General features: G+C 45.1%; 1 protein-coding gene across 1 annotated transcript in view; it reads right to left on the reverse strand.

Moving 5' to 3' along the window:
- Positions 1 to 18,374, reverse strand: part of LOC115462214 (serine incorporator 4-like) — a 75,290-nt gene that overhangs the window by 12,948 nt on the left and 43,968 nt on the right. Inside the window, exon 9 of the mRNA XM_030192228.1 lies at positions 9,438 to 9,510. Coding sequence (XP_030048088.1) covers positions 9,438 to 9,510 — 73 coding nt within the window. The remainder of the gene's footprint in view (positions 1 to 9,437; positions 9,511 to 18,374) is intronic.

Below are 18,374 nucleotides of genomic sequence, written 5' to 3' on the forward strand. Positions count from 1 at the left end.
GGTCAGTAAATTGAGCTGATGATATTTTCTATATATCTCCTCCTTTTTTGGAATCTATTCTACAGACCGCCAAGCACTTGGAGCGAAGCATATATAACCCTAATGGATTTCATATCGGCCACTTGTACATCTAACTCAAACATACTAGTCATTGGGGACAGAAACCTTCATTTAGAAGACCCAAACTCAACTGGTGTCCAAGACTGTAAGGAATTCTTCCAACTATGGGATTTTGAATGGCCACATCTGAATGCCACCCAAAGAAAAGGCCATACACTTGACCTGCTAACCCATAAATTCGCATCAGACCAAATCATTAAAGTCATTGACCACAAATGGACGGAAATTCCATGGTCAGATCACTTCAAATTAAATCTGACCCTACATTGGCTGAAGAATGGGCATCTCAAAGCTGATGAAAAAAAATCTTACCAAACCAGAGGTAAAGTGGACACAACTGCATTTTGGCAATCAATTTACGACAACAATTGGTCTATTTCATCTGATTCCATCAACTATCTTGCAGATTGGGAATCGAGATGTATCACCATTCTTAATGAATTAGCTCCTTTACGAACAAAAACCATTCACAAACCAAACAGGACCCCATGGTTCAACGAAAATGTGAAACAATTAAAATCTAGAACCAGACAACTCGAACGAGCCTGGAGAAAAAACAAAAACCATAAAAATCTAAACGCTTGGAAAGAATCACATAGAAAATACAAATATGAAATAAAAAAATCCAAACGCAACTACTATCATGAACAACTAGGTTCTGACTACAAAGACATGAAAAAGTTATACAAGTTACTGGATAAATTACTAGACACAAAACCAGTGTCCTCAACAAAATCAGGAATCCCAACAGCAGACGATCTTGCTAACTACTTCAAAGGCAAAATTGTCGGTCTATGCAAAAATATGTCACAGGACTACACCAACCTTGATACCTTCCTTAATGAGCTAGACCCACGCTCAGAAGACTACCCAGCCAACTGAACTTGGACAAATTTCACCCAGATCACACAAGAAACAATAGCACTAGCAACCAATAAGATCTCTACAGCCTACTGTCAATTAGATGCCTGCCCCAATTATCTAATTAACCCCCCCCCCCACCCCGCTCGATTCATCACTGAACTTACCTCCCACCTCAACTTCTTGTTCCAGCATGGCATATTCCCCAAAGACAAAGGTAATATACTACTCATACCATTACCAAAAGACACCAAAAAGAAAACTAACGATATCACCTACTACCGACCTGTGGCATCCATCCCACTTACAACCAAACTGATGGACAGCGTTGTAGCAAAACAACTTACTGAATACATCGACAATTTCTCAATCCTTCATGAATCACAGTCGGGCTTCAGATCTCTCCACAGTACGGAAACCGTCCTGGTAACGCTCCTAGCCAAGTTCAAAAAGGAAATCGCATTAGGTAAAACATACTCCTCTTGCAATTCGACTTGTCAAGCGCATTCAATATGGTTGACCACTATATAGGCACAAGATAGGCATAGGAGGGAATACACTCAAATGGATCAAGGGTTTCCTAACCACAAGATCTTATCAAGTAAAAGCAGACTCAAACATATCACCATCATGGAGTACCGATTGCGGAGTACCCCAGGGTTCACCTCTCTCACCCATATTATTTAGTCTGATGATGATCCCCCTTGCTCATGCCCTATACAAGCATAATCTTAATCCTTTTCTGTATGCGGATGATGTCACCATTTACATACCGTTCAACTCTAATCCAACAGAAATCACTGTTGCAATAAAGACTAGTTTAAGCTTAATGGATGCCTGGGCATCGGCATTCAAACTCAAACTCAACAAGGAAAAAACTCACTGCCTTGTTCTCTCTTCTCAACACAAAACAAACCTCCCTCCATCCATAAAAACCCTGGAACATACTCTCCTAATATTGGACAAACTGAAGATCCTTGGAATTACTATTAACACCAACCTAACCCTGGAGAGCCAAGCTTCTGCCACCACAAAGAAAATGTTCCATGCAATGTGGAAACTCAAACGGATCAAACAATTCTTCCCAAGGGAAACTTTCCGCAACATAATTCAAACAATGATACTATCACATGTTAAGTATTGTAACGCCATATAAGCGGGATGCAAAGAACAGATCTTAAGGAAACTCCAGACCACACAGAACACGGCAGCTAGACTCATTTTCGGAAACACAAGATTCGAAAGTGCTAAACCCCCTACGCAAAATACTGCACTGGCTACCAATCAAGGAAAGAATAGCCTTCAAAATTTACACTCTGGTCCACAAAATAATCCATGGTCTGGCCCCAACCTTCATGACCGAACTTATCGACTTACCAACTAGAAACATCATCGAATCATCAAGAACGTTTCTAAACCTGCATTACCCAAACTGGTAAATTCCCTCCAACCAAATCCATTCAGCAGCACTTAACCGGAGTGTGCCACTAAATATCTGCACAGACTATCTTGCTAGTGCTGGGGCAGAGCAAAAGCAGAGCCAGAAATACAGTAAAATCTCGATTATCCAACCTTAACGGGACTGACCCGTTGTCGAATCTAAAAGTTAGATAATATGGAAAACAACGGTAACCCCTCAAACAATGCAGAAACAAAGGCAGTAAAAGCAGGGTCCCCGCTCACAATGGTGGTAAAAGTAGGGTCCCGGGTTCAGAAAATGGAATCAGAAAATGGAAAGCGAAGTCATGTGACGTCACTGGGGGGGGGGGGGGTCTGCCGGATATGCCAGATGGTCGGATTAGCGAAGGTTGGATAATTGAGACTGTACTGTATCTTCTCTGTCTCCATTATTAGAACATTTCTACCAAATCCTTTTTGAGATGGGGTGACCAGAACTCGGCATAATACTCAAGGTGCAGTCACATCAGGGACCTATTCAGAGACATATTCTCCATTTTGTTCTCGTTCCCTTTTCGAATATGCCCTAATGTTCTATTTACTTTTTTGCCAGCCACCACACACTGGGCTGAAAATTTCAATATTTTGTCCACAATAACTGCAAGACCTTTTTCTTGAGCGGTGACTTCTGACACAGAATTTTCTACCTGTAGTTGGGATTATTTCATCCTGTTTGCATCGTTTTGCACATATCCACATTATATTTTTATTTGCTACATTTATATCCCACATTTCCCCACCTATTTGCAGGCTCAATGTGGCTTACATTATGCCGCAATGGCGATCGCCATTAACCGGATGAGAAATTCATCTGTCATTTCAACACCCAGTCTCCTCTGCTATTTTAACAACTTCAAATAATTGTGTGGTGTCCACAAATTTGATCACTTCACTTGTCACTCCTATCTCCTCCAGATCATTAATGAATATGATAAGCCTCACAGGTCCCAGTACGTACTGATGGGGCATTCCACGACTGACCCTTTTCCACATAGATAACTGATCGTTTAGTCCTACTCTCTGTTTTCTCTCTTTTAACCAATTTGCCATCCACAAAAGAGCATTGCCTCCTATTCCATGACTCTTTAATTTCCTAAATCTACTATTACCTATACTGAATTTAACATTAAAATGGTTTATAATCTCAGACTTATTTAAACCATATTCTTATAATGAACACGGTCTTTATTTAATACAAAAGTATAACATAAAATACAGACTACTCCAACCACACGCCCTCCTCAGTCCCACAGAAGCAGGAACCCAGGAAATATAAAATTCCTCCAGTATTTAGCATCAACATGAGTTCAAAAAGGAAACAGTAAAAGTTCAGCTTTCTTCATTCCTGGGCAGCATACTTGTAGAAAGAAGCCACAAACACAACTTGTCACAGAGCCAGCTCCAGCTTCAGCTCTGCCATAAAGTTTCAAATCAATCTGGCTTCATCCAAACAAAAATGCCAGGAAGCTGAGCCTACAGAGAAGCCTGTTAGGACAAACAGAGCAGCAGAACACCATTCAGTGCACAGCTAGTTTCCAGAAGAAAATTCCCAGTTTGCAATGCTGCCTCAGTTTGGTGCATCAAAATAAAAGCTCCATATTCAATGGAGCATGCAGGAAAGAGTGTCGTCAACTAAATTCCAAAATGATTGGACTCAACACAGATCTATATGTTTCAGTACAATATAGTGTCATCAAAAGTCCAAGCAGAAAATGTCTTCTCAACCACTAAACCATGGTAAACACCCCCAGAGTGGCAGCCTCACAACCGAGACTAACCAACATGAGCCTCTCATGAGGAACTCTGTCAAATGTTTTCTGAAAATCTAATTATACTATCAGGGCTGGTGCTAGGGTTTCTGGCACCCCCCCCCCCCCCCAAGCCTATCAATCGGCAACCCCTACCCATCCAGCATATCATCTCTTTCTCTCCTCTATTCCAAACCCCTCACTCCCTCCTCTATTTAGCACCTTCTCTCTTCCCTCCCAACCCTTCCCGGGGGGGGGGGGGGGGGGGGGGGGGTCAGCAGAATGCTTTTTAATTGGGGGGATCCAAGCTCCACCCACAGTTTCACCTTCAATTTCCAAGTTCCCCCACCAATTAATATTTAGTCAATTCTATAACAGGGTGCTAAAATTAGGCACCATTTGTACACTTTTCTGCCCTCATCCTTTTTTCCCCACAGGTCCTGGCACCTCTCTCTTTCCTTGTCCTTCCCCCCTTTAAAGTCCAGCACTTCTTTCCCTCTGTGCCCCCTCTTTCTTCCTCACCCCCTCATTGGATCAATTCCCTACCTGTTCAGCCTTATCACTAGCACTTACACGCATATAATGCACACTTATGTGTGTAAGTGCTAAAGCACTATTCTATAATTTACACACAAGTCACTTAGCACTTAAGTGCAAGGGGCGTGCACGTAATAAGTTATATTCTATAGTGCCAGTGCCACATTTAGCCGTGAACAGTAATGCCTGCTATAGACCTGATGGAACTGTTCATGCCTACATTTAGATGCATCATTGCTGACATAGGCTAGTGTTCTCTAACAGAGGGGGAAGGAGGGAGGGAGACAGACGGGACAAAGCACACATTTTCAGCATCCACCAAAACACATGGTCATTTTCAGCTGAAACTGAAAGCATTGCTGAAAATTAAAATAACGTTTTGGCTGAAAACACAACAGGGCAGAAAAACAATATTGGACTGGTTTCGGCACCGTAATCAAAACCGAAATTCGGTGAGCCTCTACCCACATCTGTCATTCTTCAGCCTTTCTCTTGTCTCATCATCTGGCTGGTCCTGAGCTCAGTGGCAGCAGTGATAGGAAGGAAAATTAGAACAGGGCCTGAAAACTAGTGTGCATTCATTCAGGCCCCGCCCCTCACATATGTTTCCTTGGTAACAGGAAGCTCCTGCAGAAGTAAGAAGTAGGACCAGCTCACAGGGCTCTTCTTGCTTCCACTGCCACCTGAAAGTTGTTGCCAGACCTGATCCGCTGTTCCAGGTCAGTGGGCTGCCAAGCCTCTTCTTGCTTAACTGCCTCCTGCATTATGAGGGCCATTTGGAATTCATTGCCAGAGAATGTGGTAAAGGCGGTTAGCTTAGCGGGGTTTAAAAAGGGTCTGGACGGCTTCCTAAAGGAAAAATCCATAGATCATTATTAAATTGACTTGGGAACATCCACTGCTTATTTCTGGGATAAGCTGCATAAAATGTATTGAACTCTTTCAGGATCTTGCCAGGTCTTTGTGACCTGGATTGGCCACTGTTGGAAACAGGATGCTGGGCTTGATGGACCTTTGGTCTGTCCCAGTGTGGCAATACTTATGTACTTATTTGTTAAGAATTAACATCACTGAATATGCCCCCTATGTCCTATTATTACAATGATACAATTGTTATTACTGTGATTTGTATAATGCATACCAGATGTTACTCAGTGCTGTACATAGGAATTAGATTTATTAGGTGTCTATGTAGGAAACAGTTAATTGGAAAAATGGGACTGTGGACAGGGAATCATTACATAGATCATTTTATTGATATTATAAATCTACCAGTATTAAAAATAAGATACATAGACAAAACCAAATAAGAGAATTAGAGTTAGCAAAGAAACTGTGTTTAGGAAAAGTTACATCTGACAGGTTATAGACAACATTAATGAAGGTGGGGCAACTTTAAACTAAAACTGTACAAAATGAGACCTCTTAAGAGGCTGCATAAAACAACTAGGGAGAGTCGTTGCAGAGACGCCAAGGGCGGCCCATCCCAATGCTGGAGATTTACCACCGCAATGCTGAAGATTGAAGGCGAAATTAGTGAGATTTTTCTCATGGACCTGAGCCAAGTCTAAAACTAGTTCTGGCAGATACACATTCCAAAAACTGACATACTCCAATCAATAAATAGAAAATACAATTCTTTTTTCTACCTCTGCTGTCTGGTCATTTTATTTTTCTTATTATGTTGGTTATAATGTAAGTATTGCCACACTAGGACAGACCAAAGGTCAATCAAGCCCAGTATCCTGTTTCCAACAGTGGCCAATCCAGGTCACAAAAAAGTTCAATACATTTTATGCTGCTTATCCCAGAAATAAACAGCGGATTTTCCCCAAGTCCATTTTAATAATGGTCTATGGACTTTTCCTTTAGGAAGCCATCCAAACCTTTTTAAAACCCTGCTAAGCTAATCTCTGGTTTCGGCTTTCTTCTCTTAATTGTCTTGCCAGAGTCTCCTTGCCCATTTGGCACTTTTTATCTCTATGTCCACCATCCATTTTCTCTCTGTGTCCCTATCTTACCCAGCATCACTCCTGTCTTCCTGCCATGTTGAGCATCTCCAATTTCTGTGCCCCTAATCCCCCTCCTCCCATGTGCCAGCCTCTCTCTCTCTGTTTCTCTTTTTTATTCTTCCCTCCTGTCTCTCTTGGCCAGCATCTCTCCCTCTGTCTTTCCTCCCTCTGACCTCCCCCCCCCCCCCCCCCCAGGTGTCCAGCAAGTATTCCTTTCACTTCCCTCACTTCTCTTCTGTTTCCCTTTTGCAGGACCAGCACCTCCCCTCATCCTTCTTTCCCCACAGGTCCTGGCACCTCTCTCTTTCCTTGTCTTTCCCCCCTCTAAAGTCCAGCACTTCTTTCCCTCTGTGCCTTCTCTTTCTTCCTAACCCCCTCATTGGATCAATTCCCTACCTGTCCAGCACCTTTCTCCCTCCTTGCCCCCCCCCCACCCCCGATGCAGAACATCTCACTCCTTGCACCAGTTCTCAGCTGTATATAATCTTTGTACTTGATGCATCATTCAGCGCAAAAAACACACACAGTTAAAAACGTACAAACTAAGATTATATACAGTTGAGAACTGGTGTTTTTGCTCTATGATTTGTGGTTTATTACATTTAATAAACTGCTCTTTATAAGTATCAGCAGTCTCTTAATCTTCATAAGCACAACCATTTCCTATACGGAAATGTCCACAAACATTTGTTTCATTAGTGCAGGTTGATGCACTTTCCCGTTGAGCAGGAAGACCAAGACCCCAGACCCATTTGTCCCCATAGTATGGGGTAAGAGACCCTAATGTTCTTATCAAAAATCTCCCAAGACAAATCTTTCACCCACCACCAGCAGCCACAATAAAGCCAACAGCACAAGCAGCTCTAGTGAGAGAGATGGTGACTGTCCCCACCACAGGGGTAACACTCTCTGCCAGCACCGGGGCATCCCGCATTATCAAAACAAGATGGGCGTCCATCTTTTGTTTCGATAATACGGTCGGGGACACCCAAATCTCAACATTTGGGTCGACCTTAGAGATGAGGTTGGCTGTTACGCATTGGCGGAATGAGACGGCAGGCATAACGTTAAGCATATGTCACGCAAAGATATCACAGAAGCCAGCCAAAGTTGTTGAGGGATATGCGCTGGTCTGATAAGTACGCTTGGGCTCAGACTCCGTCAAACTCAAATCCTGAAGTTGTGTAAGTAAGTCACTGTTTGATGTGTGCTCATTAACTAAAGGCTACAAATAAATATTTCTTTACCAAAGGTAGCAACCATTTTTATTTTATTTTTTGTCTCCGCAAATATGGTAACCCTACCCAGCCCAGACCCTCCCCTGTGGAGGAGTAGCCTAGTGGTTAGTGCAGTGGACTTTGATCCTGGGGGACTGAGTTCAATCCCCACTGCAGCTCTTTGTGACTCTGGGCAAGTCACTTAACCCTCCATTGCCCCTGGTACAAAATAAGTACCTGAATATATGTAAACTGCTTTGAATGTAGTTGCAAAAAAACTCAGAAAGGCCGTATATCAAGTCCCATTTCCCTATTTGAGATTCTAAATGGAATGTTGAGATTCTACATGGAATGTTGCTACTATTTGAGATTCTACATGGAATGTTAATGTAGCTATTCCACTAGCAACTTTCCATGTAGAAGCCTGCCCTTGCAGATCAGCAACGCGGCCGCACAGGCTTCTGTTTCTGTGAGTCTGACGTCCTGCACCTACGTGCAGGACGTCAGACTCACAGAAACAGAAGCCTGCGCAGCTGCGTTGCTGATCTGCAAGGGCAGGCTTCTAGATAGAAGGCTGCTAGTGGAGGAGTAGGCTAGTGGTTAGTGCAGTGGACTTTGATCCTGGGGAACTGAGTTCAATCCCCACTGCAGCTCTTTGTGACTCTGGGCAAGTCACTTAACCCTCCATTGCCCCTGGTACAAAATAAGTACCTGAATATATGTAAACCGCTTTGAATGTAGTTGCAAAAAACCTCAGAAAGGCGGTATATCAAGTCCCATTTCCCTTTCCATATAAGTGAGATTCAACATGGAATGTTGCTACTATTGGAGATTCTAGATGGAATGTTGCTACTATTGAGATTCTGTTGCTACTATTGGAGATTCTAGATGGAATGTTGCTAGTGGAGGAGTAGGCTAGTGGTTAGTGCTAGTGGACTTTGATCCTGGGGAACTGAGTTCAATCCCCACTGCAGCTCTTTGTGACTCTGGGCAAGTCACTTAACCCTTCATTGCCCCTAGTACAAAATAAGTACCTGAATATATGTAAACCGCTTTAAATGTAGTTGCAAAAAAACCTCAGAAAGGCAGTATATCAAGTCCCATTTCCCTTTCCCTCAACTAGTTTCCCCCTCTGCCACTGTCCTGTTGAGCAGCTCCAGTCCCACAGTAATAAAATTCAGCATGGGACTTGCGAGTTTTCATGCGCTGACAGGCCCTGTGACACACTATCCCCTCTTCTCACACAAGCTTGAAACTCATGCAGGCCCCCCACTGAATTTTGTTACTGGAGTTTGCTAATGTGAGGTGGACTTATGGAGGTACGGTAGCAATAGGGGTGCTCCAGTGGCTATCAAAATTTGGTACTGGAGTCAGTGGCCTAGAGTGCCTGGGCCTGGTAACAAGGGAGAAAGATGACATGCATGGGGGAAAAAAAAGCAGAGGAGAGATAGACAAAAAAATGATGATAATGATGATCTACTCACCTGAAACTCATAACTGTACACTTTTACCATCCAGAGGGGCCCAAATATCTCAGCAAGGTAGGAAGCTTCGTTACTTTATCAAGGAGTAGAGAAGAGAAAGAATTTGTAATGTTAGGATTTTATTGTGCTCCTTATACCAGTGCTAGAATGTAGCTATCCCAAGATGCACCTGTTTCCTCTGCAGAAGGCCTGTCTTGTTTTGGGAGAACGCTACCTTCCTTTATTAAGATGAGAACATTGGACACTACATAGTAACATAGTAGATGACGGCAGAAAAAGACCTGCACGGTCCATCCAGTCTGCCCAACAAGATAAACTCATATGTGTATACCTTACCTTGATTTGTACCTGCCTTTTTCAGGGCACAGACAGTACAAGTCTGCCCAGCAGTACTTCCCGCCTCCCAACCACCAGTCCCGCCTCCCATCACCGGCTCTGGCACGGACCCCGTATAAGTCTGCCCTCCACTATCCTCGCCTCCCAACCACCAACCCCTCTTCCCCCCACCTGCTCCGCCACCCAATTTTAACACTAAAGTTGTCTATTAGATTGTAAGCTCTTTGAGCAGGGACTGTCTTTCTTCTATGTTTGTGCAGTGCTGCGTTCGCCTTGTAGCGCTATAGAAATGCTAAATAGTAGTAGTAGTAAGTTGGCAGTAGCTTACTGACAGCTTTGCTGGGACTGGATCCCAAAGGAAACACCACATAGGAAAAACTAGTGAAATGAGCAAAACATTTATTATTTTAAAAACAGCAACAGCAGCCCAGAACTGCTTCAGCAAGGGATACTTCTCAGCTACAAAGGTCTTAAAATAGCAAATATTCCAAAGAAGAACTCAACACAGTGTCATGTTTCATAGCGACTGCATCTAAAACTTTTGAACACATCTATAAACAACAAAAGGTCAGTCCAAAATGAAGACGATCTCGACAGGCAGTTTCTTTCCTGACGTTCGACTTTTTGGTTGCATTAGTCAGGTAAACATGGAAGGGACGTGCATTAACGTACAGTATTCTATAAGTTATGCACATAAGAGGGGGCCCCACACATGTCCCACCCATGTGTATGCCTCTCCTGAATTTACAAAAATAGCCACTTAGGCGCTCTGCTGGCACTCTCACGGGGTAATGTTAGTATTCTGTACATTTACATGTGCGAGGGGTGCAGAAATTTGGGTGCCCAGTTATGGAACTGATCTTCACGTGAGTAATTAAGCCCCATTGATAATAATGGTGCACGTGTTATTTAATGTGTGTTAATGTCCATTAATTGGTTAATGTGCATTAGTAAGTGAAGTCCTTAAATTGTAAGCCCTCTGGGGCAGTGACCTATCCACTCCATCTGAATATGTAACTCACCTAGAGCTCAGATTGTGTAATAAACCAGGTTTAAAATTTAAAACAAGTCTCATACAGAATTTGAATAAACTCAGAAGGGAAGCATGAAGTACTATGGGGTCAATGGCAGCATTCTGGATTACAACACAGACCCAGGCAACAGCAGAGGAGGATCACTGCCACCCAAGACTACTGGCCCACCAATAATGACTCCCAGATAAGTCCTGGGTGGGGGGAGGGCAGAGAGGTGTGCTAGTAAATTTTTAACAATGGGCTCTCTCTCTGGGCATAACCAGACCTGTAATTTGAGGGGGCCAGGGGTGGACTGGGGAGGGCAGCGCATGCCTCTCTCTCTTCCCCCCCCCCCCCTCCTCGTGAGGGCCCACTAGGCATACCTTTGTTGGAAGGGATGCTGAGCCCCACCAGCCAATAAACGGACTGCCACCACTCCCTGCTTCTGCTGCTCAGAACTGGAAACAAGGAGCAGGGAGCAGAAGCAAACGGTCTATTTACTTGTCTGGCAAAGTAAAAGAGGGGGCCCGAGCCCACATTTTGGGAGCCATTGTTAAAGTAGCCATGAGGGAGGCCTTCTTTAACAAATAGCTCCCAAAATTCGTAAAAACTTAACAAACAGCTCTCACGAGCCTGTGAGAGCCCAATCAAACAAACCACTGGGGGAGGGTATCAGGTAGGGCTCTGGGGGGTGGGTTTTCTGCAGGGATGGGGGCTTCTGAATGAGGAGTATAGATGGTGTAATCAAAGTTCAGAGTCTGAGTGGGGGGGGGGGGGGTTGGATGGTGTGATTGCGGGGGTCAGGGCAGCAAGGTGGAAAGTGTAGAGTTGGGAATTGATGGTAGGGGGCAGAGTTGGATGGTGGCAGGAGCCACCCTCTATGCAGCTCTGCCTTCCCCTCATCTCAGGCTGAACCCTTAATAATGCTTTTCTTGTGCCTCCATTTCATCTTCTGCAGGGGGAGCAAGATTCCGCAGGCCAGGCCTCCAAGGAAGGCCCAGTGCCAGCAAAGGCTTCCAGAGGCAGGCTGAAGGTTCTGCTCCAATGGCCTGTCTCTCTCCTGCTCCTGTGTGTCGGGACTGGGTGATTGCATTAACGTGATAAATTGGGTCCCGGCACAGAAGAACAGGAGAGTGACAGAACGAGCAAGGAGCAGACGCAGGGAGGTAAGGGGGCGAGGGAGCGACGGCGGCCCGAGTGGAGGAGGGCAGTGGTGGCTGCGGCCTAAGGGGGGCAGCGGCTGCGGCAGCCCTGCTCCGGGCCCGGCTCTGTCTCTCAGCAGCCCTGCACTCAGGTATCCTGTGGTCATTTTGGGATCGGCGTGTGCTACCCATACGCTCAAAAATAAAATTTTTAGTTGGTCTGGGGGTGGAGGGTGGGCGGGTCTGGGCTTGGGAGCATCCGTGCTCTGTGTTAGTTGGTTAGCACAGGTAACATAGTAACATAGTAGATGACGGCAGAAAAAGACCTGCATTGTCCATCCAGTCTGCCCAAGACAAACTCATATGTGTATACCTTACCTTGAATTTGTACCTGTCCTTTTCAGGGCACAGACCATATAAGTCTGCCCAGCAGTATTTCCCGCCTCCCAACCACCAGTCCCGCCTCCCATCACCGGCTCTGGTACAGACCGTATAAGTCTGCCCTCCCCTATCCTCGCCTCCCAACCACCACCCCCTCTTCCCCCCATCTACTCCGCCACCCAATTTCAGCTAAGCTTCTGAGGATCCATTCCTTCTGCACAGGATTCCTCTATGCATATCCCACGCATGTTTGAACTCCGTTACCGTTTTGATCTCCACCACCTCCTGCGGGAGGGCATTCCAAGCGTCTACCACCCTCTCCGTGAAAAAATACTTCCTGACATCTTTCCTGAGTCTGCCCCCCTTCAATCTCATTTCATGTCCTCTCGTTCTACCGCCTTCCCATCTCCGGAAAAGATTCGTTTGCGGATTAATACCTTACAAATATTTGAACGTCTGTATCATATCACCCCTGTTCCTCCTTTCCTCCAGGGTGTACATGTTCAGGTCAGCAAGCCTCTCTTCATACATCTTGGAACGTAAATCCCATACCATCCTCGTAGCTTTTCTTTGCACCGCTTCCATTTTTTTAACATCCTTCGCAAGATACGGCCTCCAAAACTGAACACAATACTCCAGGTGGGGCCTCACCAACGTCTTATACAGGGGCATTAAAACCTCCTTTCTTCTGCTGGTCACTCCTCTCTCTATACAGCCTAGCAATCTTCTAGCTACTGCCACCGCCTTGTCGCACTGTTTCGTCGCCTTCAGGTCCTCAGATACTATCACCCCAAGATCCCTCTCCCCGTCCGTGCCTATCAGACTCTCCCCGCCTAACAGGGTACATTGCCGCACGCTAACAGATTAGTGTGTGCTTAGTTAATGAGCCTTTACTGCCTACATAATGGTTGACGGTAAGGGTCATGTGCTAATGGAAAAACTAGCGCATGGCCATTAATAAGAAAAATAGAAAAAGTGGCCACTTACCCCAGCGGTAAAAATGGTCTTAGCATGCAGGGATGACCTGTGTAAGGGTAGGGTAAGGCCAGTGTTTATCAAAAGGGCTCCTCAATTCATTATATACTGCTTACAAGCCTAAAAGTTATCAAAGCAGTGTAAAATCGGCATTTTTCTGTCCCTGGAGGGCTCACAATCTTGAGTTTGTATCTGAGGCAATTGAGGGTTAAGTGATCATAAGGAGCCACAGTGGGATTTGAACTGGGCTCCCCTGATTTGCAGCCTGCTGCTCTAACCATTAGGCTGCCCCTCCATTCCCAAATGTGTTCAATAAATGTACATTAAAAACACAAAATCCAAAGTTCAGTCTTTTCAAAACAGAAAAACCTTTTGAAAACCACTTGTCTGCTCACGACATATAGTCCAGACCAGCTTCCAATATGACACTGTTGGCATCTCCACCCTCCATGATTACACTGGATGAGGCTAAAAGCTGTGCGATATGAGCGCTTGCCTCTGATATGATGGTCCATCAGACATTTATAGTAAAATAAACATTTTTTATTTCATTATACACGTATAGCACTTAAGAGGTATGCATTTTTTAAAAATCTATTTATTGAAATGTTGTTCTTAAAAGTTTGCAACTTGCAATTTAACAATATAACAGAACAGAAACGCATCCATTGCATCTGTTGTGAAAATTCACAGATTGCTTATTTAAAGTCCAGGAGATCTAAAAGGTACCGTGTGTCCCCGAAAATAGGGCATCCCCATAAAATAAGACCTACCGAGGTTTTTGGTGCCCTTGGAAAATATAAGGCCTCCCCCGAAAGTAAGGCCTAGCAAAGTTTTTCTTTTCCCGGTAAGTAGGGTCGCCCCCCCCCCCCCCTGAGATCGCTGGGCCCCCCCTCCGTCGCTCTGAAACTAACCCCCCCCACCCGAGGTCGCCCCCCCCACCCGAGATGGCGCCCCCACCCGAAGTCGCCGGACCCCACCCCCCTCCGTCGCTCCGAAACTAACCTGAACTTAAGCCTCCTTTCACTTTCCTTCCAGTTCGCAGCAAGCAGCAGCAGTAGGAGGGCAGGCCACTCCTTCCTTCCGTGTCCCGCCCTCGCCTGACGTAACGTAACGTCAGGCGAGGGTGGGGCTCGGAAGGAAGGAGAGGCCTGCCCTGCCCTGCTGCTCCTGCGAACTGGAAGGAAAGTGAAAGGAGGCTTAAGTTCAGGTTAGTTTCTGAGCGACGGAGGGGGGTGGGGTCCGGCGACTTCGGGTGGGAGCGCCATCTCGGGTGGGGGGGGCGACCTCGGGTGGGGGGTTACCGGTAGTTGCAGGAGCGACGGAGGGAAGGTGGCCGGGCCAACCGTGTTTCCCCGAAATATTAAGACATCCCCTGAAAATAAGACCTAGCGCCTTTTTGGGCGCAAAAATTAATATAAGGCAGTGTCTTATATTCGGGGAAACACGGTAGTAATAAAGGTATCAATAAAGCAGTGGCGTAGCCAAGGGTGGGCTCGGGTGGGCCCATGCCCACCCACTTTGGGTTCAGGCCCACCTAGTAGCAGCATACCTATGATGTGGCTGGCAGGGATCCCCAAGCCCCACCAACCGAAAAATCCCAACAAGTGTCCCTCCTGCATACCTTGTAAGTAGCAGATCTTCGCCTGCAGTGAGCAGTGGCCTACATACTGCCCGCACCGGCCCCACAGCCTTCCCTCTGATGTATTTCTGCCTAGGCAGAAACAGGAAGTTGCATCAGAGGGAAGGGTGTGGGGCCAACCTGAGCAGCGTGTATTAGTTGCTGCTCGCTGCTGGTGAAAATCTATTTAAAAGGTATACAGGAGAAGGGGGATGTTTGAGAGACCATATGGCATGCAGGCAAGAGAAGGAGAGACCAAATCACCTGTGGGACGGGGCGAGGTTCTTCTGCCCACCCATCTTGGGCCCAGGCCCTCCCAAAATTGGGTGTCTGGCTACGCCCCTGCAATAAAGGTGATCAGTGCAGCTAAGTTATAATGGCCTGAGTCCAGGTGCTGATATTAGCACAATATGAGTCTAATGGTGCCCAAGTTTTTATTGAAGATTAAAGCGTATGTTGCTTGAGAGCCAGAGCAGCTTCATACTTTCTTATTAGACACAGGTGGCTCCACCATTCCATAAAGTTTAGTTGCTATTACTACTACTACTACTACTATTTAGCATTTCTATAGCGCTACAAGGCATACGCAGCGCTGCACAAACATAGAAGAAAGACAGTCCCTGCTCAAAGAGCTTACAATCTAATAGACAAAAATAAAGTAAGCAAATCAAATCAATTAATGTGAACGGGAAGGAAGAGAGGAGGGTAGGTGGAGGCGAGTGGTTACAAGTGGTTACGAGTCAAAAGCAATGTTAAAGAGGTGGGCTTTCAGTCTAGATTTAAAGGTGGCCAAGGATGGGGCAAGACGTAGAGGCTCAGGAAGTTTATTCCAGGCGTAGGGTGCAGCGAGACAGAAGGCGCGAAGTCTGGAGTTGGCAGTAGTGGAGAAGGGAACAGATAAGAAGGATTTATCCATGGAGCGGAGTGCACGGGAAGGGGTGTAGGGAAGGACGAGTGTGGAGAGATACTGGGGAGCAGCAGAGTGAGTACATTTATAGGTTAGTAGAAGAAGTTTGAACAGGATGCGAAAACGGATAGGGAGCCAGTGAAGGGTCTTGAGGAGAGGGGTAGTATGAGTAAAGCGACCCTGGCGGAAGACGAGACGGGCAGCAGAGTTTTGAACCGACTGGAGAGGGGAGAGGTGACTAAGTGGGAGGCTAGCAAGAAGCAGATTGCAGTAGTCTAAACGAGAGGTGACAAGGGTGTGGATGAGGGTTTTGGTAGAGTGCTCGGAAAGAAAGGGGCGGATTTTACGGATGTTGTAAAGAAAGAAACGACAGGTCTTGGCAATCTGCTGGATATGAGCAGAGAAGGAGAGAGAAGAGTCAAAGATGACCCCAAGGTTTCGAGCTGAGGAGACAGGGAGAATGAGAGAGCCATCAACAGAAATAGAAAACGGGGGGAGCGGGGAGGTGGGTTTGGGGGGGAAAATGAGAAGCTCGGTTTTGGTCATATTTAATTTCAGGTGGCGTTCAGACATCCAGACAGCAATGTCAGACAAGCACGCTGAAACTTTGCGAGTTGTCTTTCCAGTTGCGTATGATAAGATGAAGACCAACTGCTATTATTGTTGCAGGAATTGAGATAGGAATTTGTGATGCTTCAGGAGTCAGACAGCACACACCAGTATGAGAGAAAAATCTTCTTTATTTGCCAGCAAACAAAGCAGGACATCAGTTCTAGCTCTCTTCTCTTTCTCTCAGCTCTTTTTGTCTTTGTCTCAGATCTCTGTCTCAGCTCTCTTCTTATGCTGTCTTCTCCTTCTTCTGTCTGTTCCTTCTGTCCTTCTCTTTCTTCTGAGCTCCTTCTGACGTAACCTGCTTCTGCTCCTACTTAAATACTGTTCTATCCAGCCTAGCCTAGCCCAGCCCCCTTACTCTCCAATTGGTTAAGGAATTAGATTGGCTACCTTGCCTCAACCAATCATTACTTTTGAAATATCAGTTACATAGGTTCCAGACATCCTAAACTGACCTGTGACCTGGGGCCCCTCAAGCCAGACATTTAGTCTCCAGAACTCTTACATTTCTCATTATGATTGATTTCTCATCTATAGCTTAAACTGGATTCCCTTAGAGACTAAGAGGCCCCATCTAACATTGATTATTCTCATATTCCTAGTACTAACTGCTAGCTAAACTCTGGCATTCATTAAAGGGGTCAAAGGCTAATCTTACTTAATAGCATACATATCAGGTTATCACTTTCAAGACCATTTCTACATTTTACCTACAATTAATCAAGGAGAAGAGAGCTGACTAGTTCTGACCTCGTTCACCTATCAGCTTATACATTGAACCAGCCAGAACTGCAGATAAGTCAAACCACATGTTGATCTCCTCAACTGCAGTCTTAAACAGCAGACAAAGAGTAATACAGAATTTAACAGACATCCTACACAGAATACAGCATATTCTAAAGTAAGCATTCTTATAAGACATATTCTAAATATACTTATAATGGCCTATATATCTATATCTAAGCTATCTCCTCATAACAAAATCTACATATCAAGAACTTTTGAAATAGTATTTCAGCCTATTCTTAAACTACAATATGTCATATGTCTGGCTCATTCCTGCTTACAAAACTATTCAGTAAGCCTAATAATATACAGATGTGTGTGCATTTAACAATCCATCAATCACAAGGATCTTTCTGACCTTTCTAACCCAGCCCGGCAAGCTAGACTCTAATTAACTCCAGCCTGCATTCCTTCACTACTTGCAGAACTGAGAATTTAAAATCAAGCTTTTAATATCATTTCTTATATATATATAATTATTTCCATGGCTGCCTCATTCCCCCCTTTGAGACTAAAATCAGCTTATGCAGAGATAAGTCTCACAACTCAAACTCTGGAGATTATAGTGGTCCTAACTAGGAATAGACTTATGAACCACCATTACCCTACTTGTTAAGGTCCGACGGCATACTGCCGAAGCACATGAGGCCAAGAAACAAAACAACAACCCTGCTAAAACTAAGACTATTAGGGAAATGAACAAGGGGCGTATCCAGGAGGTCAATGACCACCACCAGGAGGTAAGGTCTAATCCTCCTCGGTAATCCTCCACATTAAGGCTGGCCAACTGTAGGACTTTATCCATAGCATGCCTAACTACATGCGTCCTATTTATGACAATAGTACAGCACTCTGAAGAATTTAGCACTGTGCAGAGGCCACCCTGGGCTGCAAAGAGATAGTCAAGACCCATACGGTTATACCAAGAAACTATACTTAATTCATTAATTTGATCCTGCAATGCATTGACTACCACATTCAGCTCATGAACTAAAACATGAAGTAGGGACTGAAGTCTCCGGGTAGCCATACCTAGTTCAGTAATACCCGCTACCGGGCCTCCAATTGGAATCCAGGCCGTGGCAGAAAGGGCTACAAGTCTCTTTTTAGTCAGAGGATAAGTAGAATTGATATACTGGAGGGCTAATTCAATCGCCTCATCCT

This window comes from Microcaecilia unicolor, chromosome 1 (assembly GCF_901765095.1).
Source record: "Microcaecilia unicolor chromosome 1, aMicUni1.1, whole genome shotgun sequence".
NCBI classification, from domain to species: domain Eukaryota; kingdom Metazoa; phylum Chordata; class Amphibia; order Gymnophiona; family Siphonopidae; genus Microcaecilia; species Microcaecilia unicolor.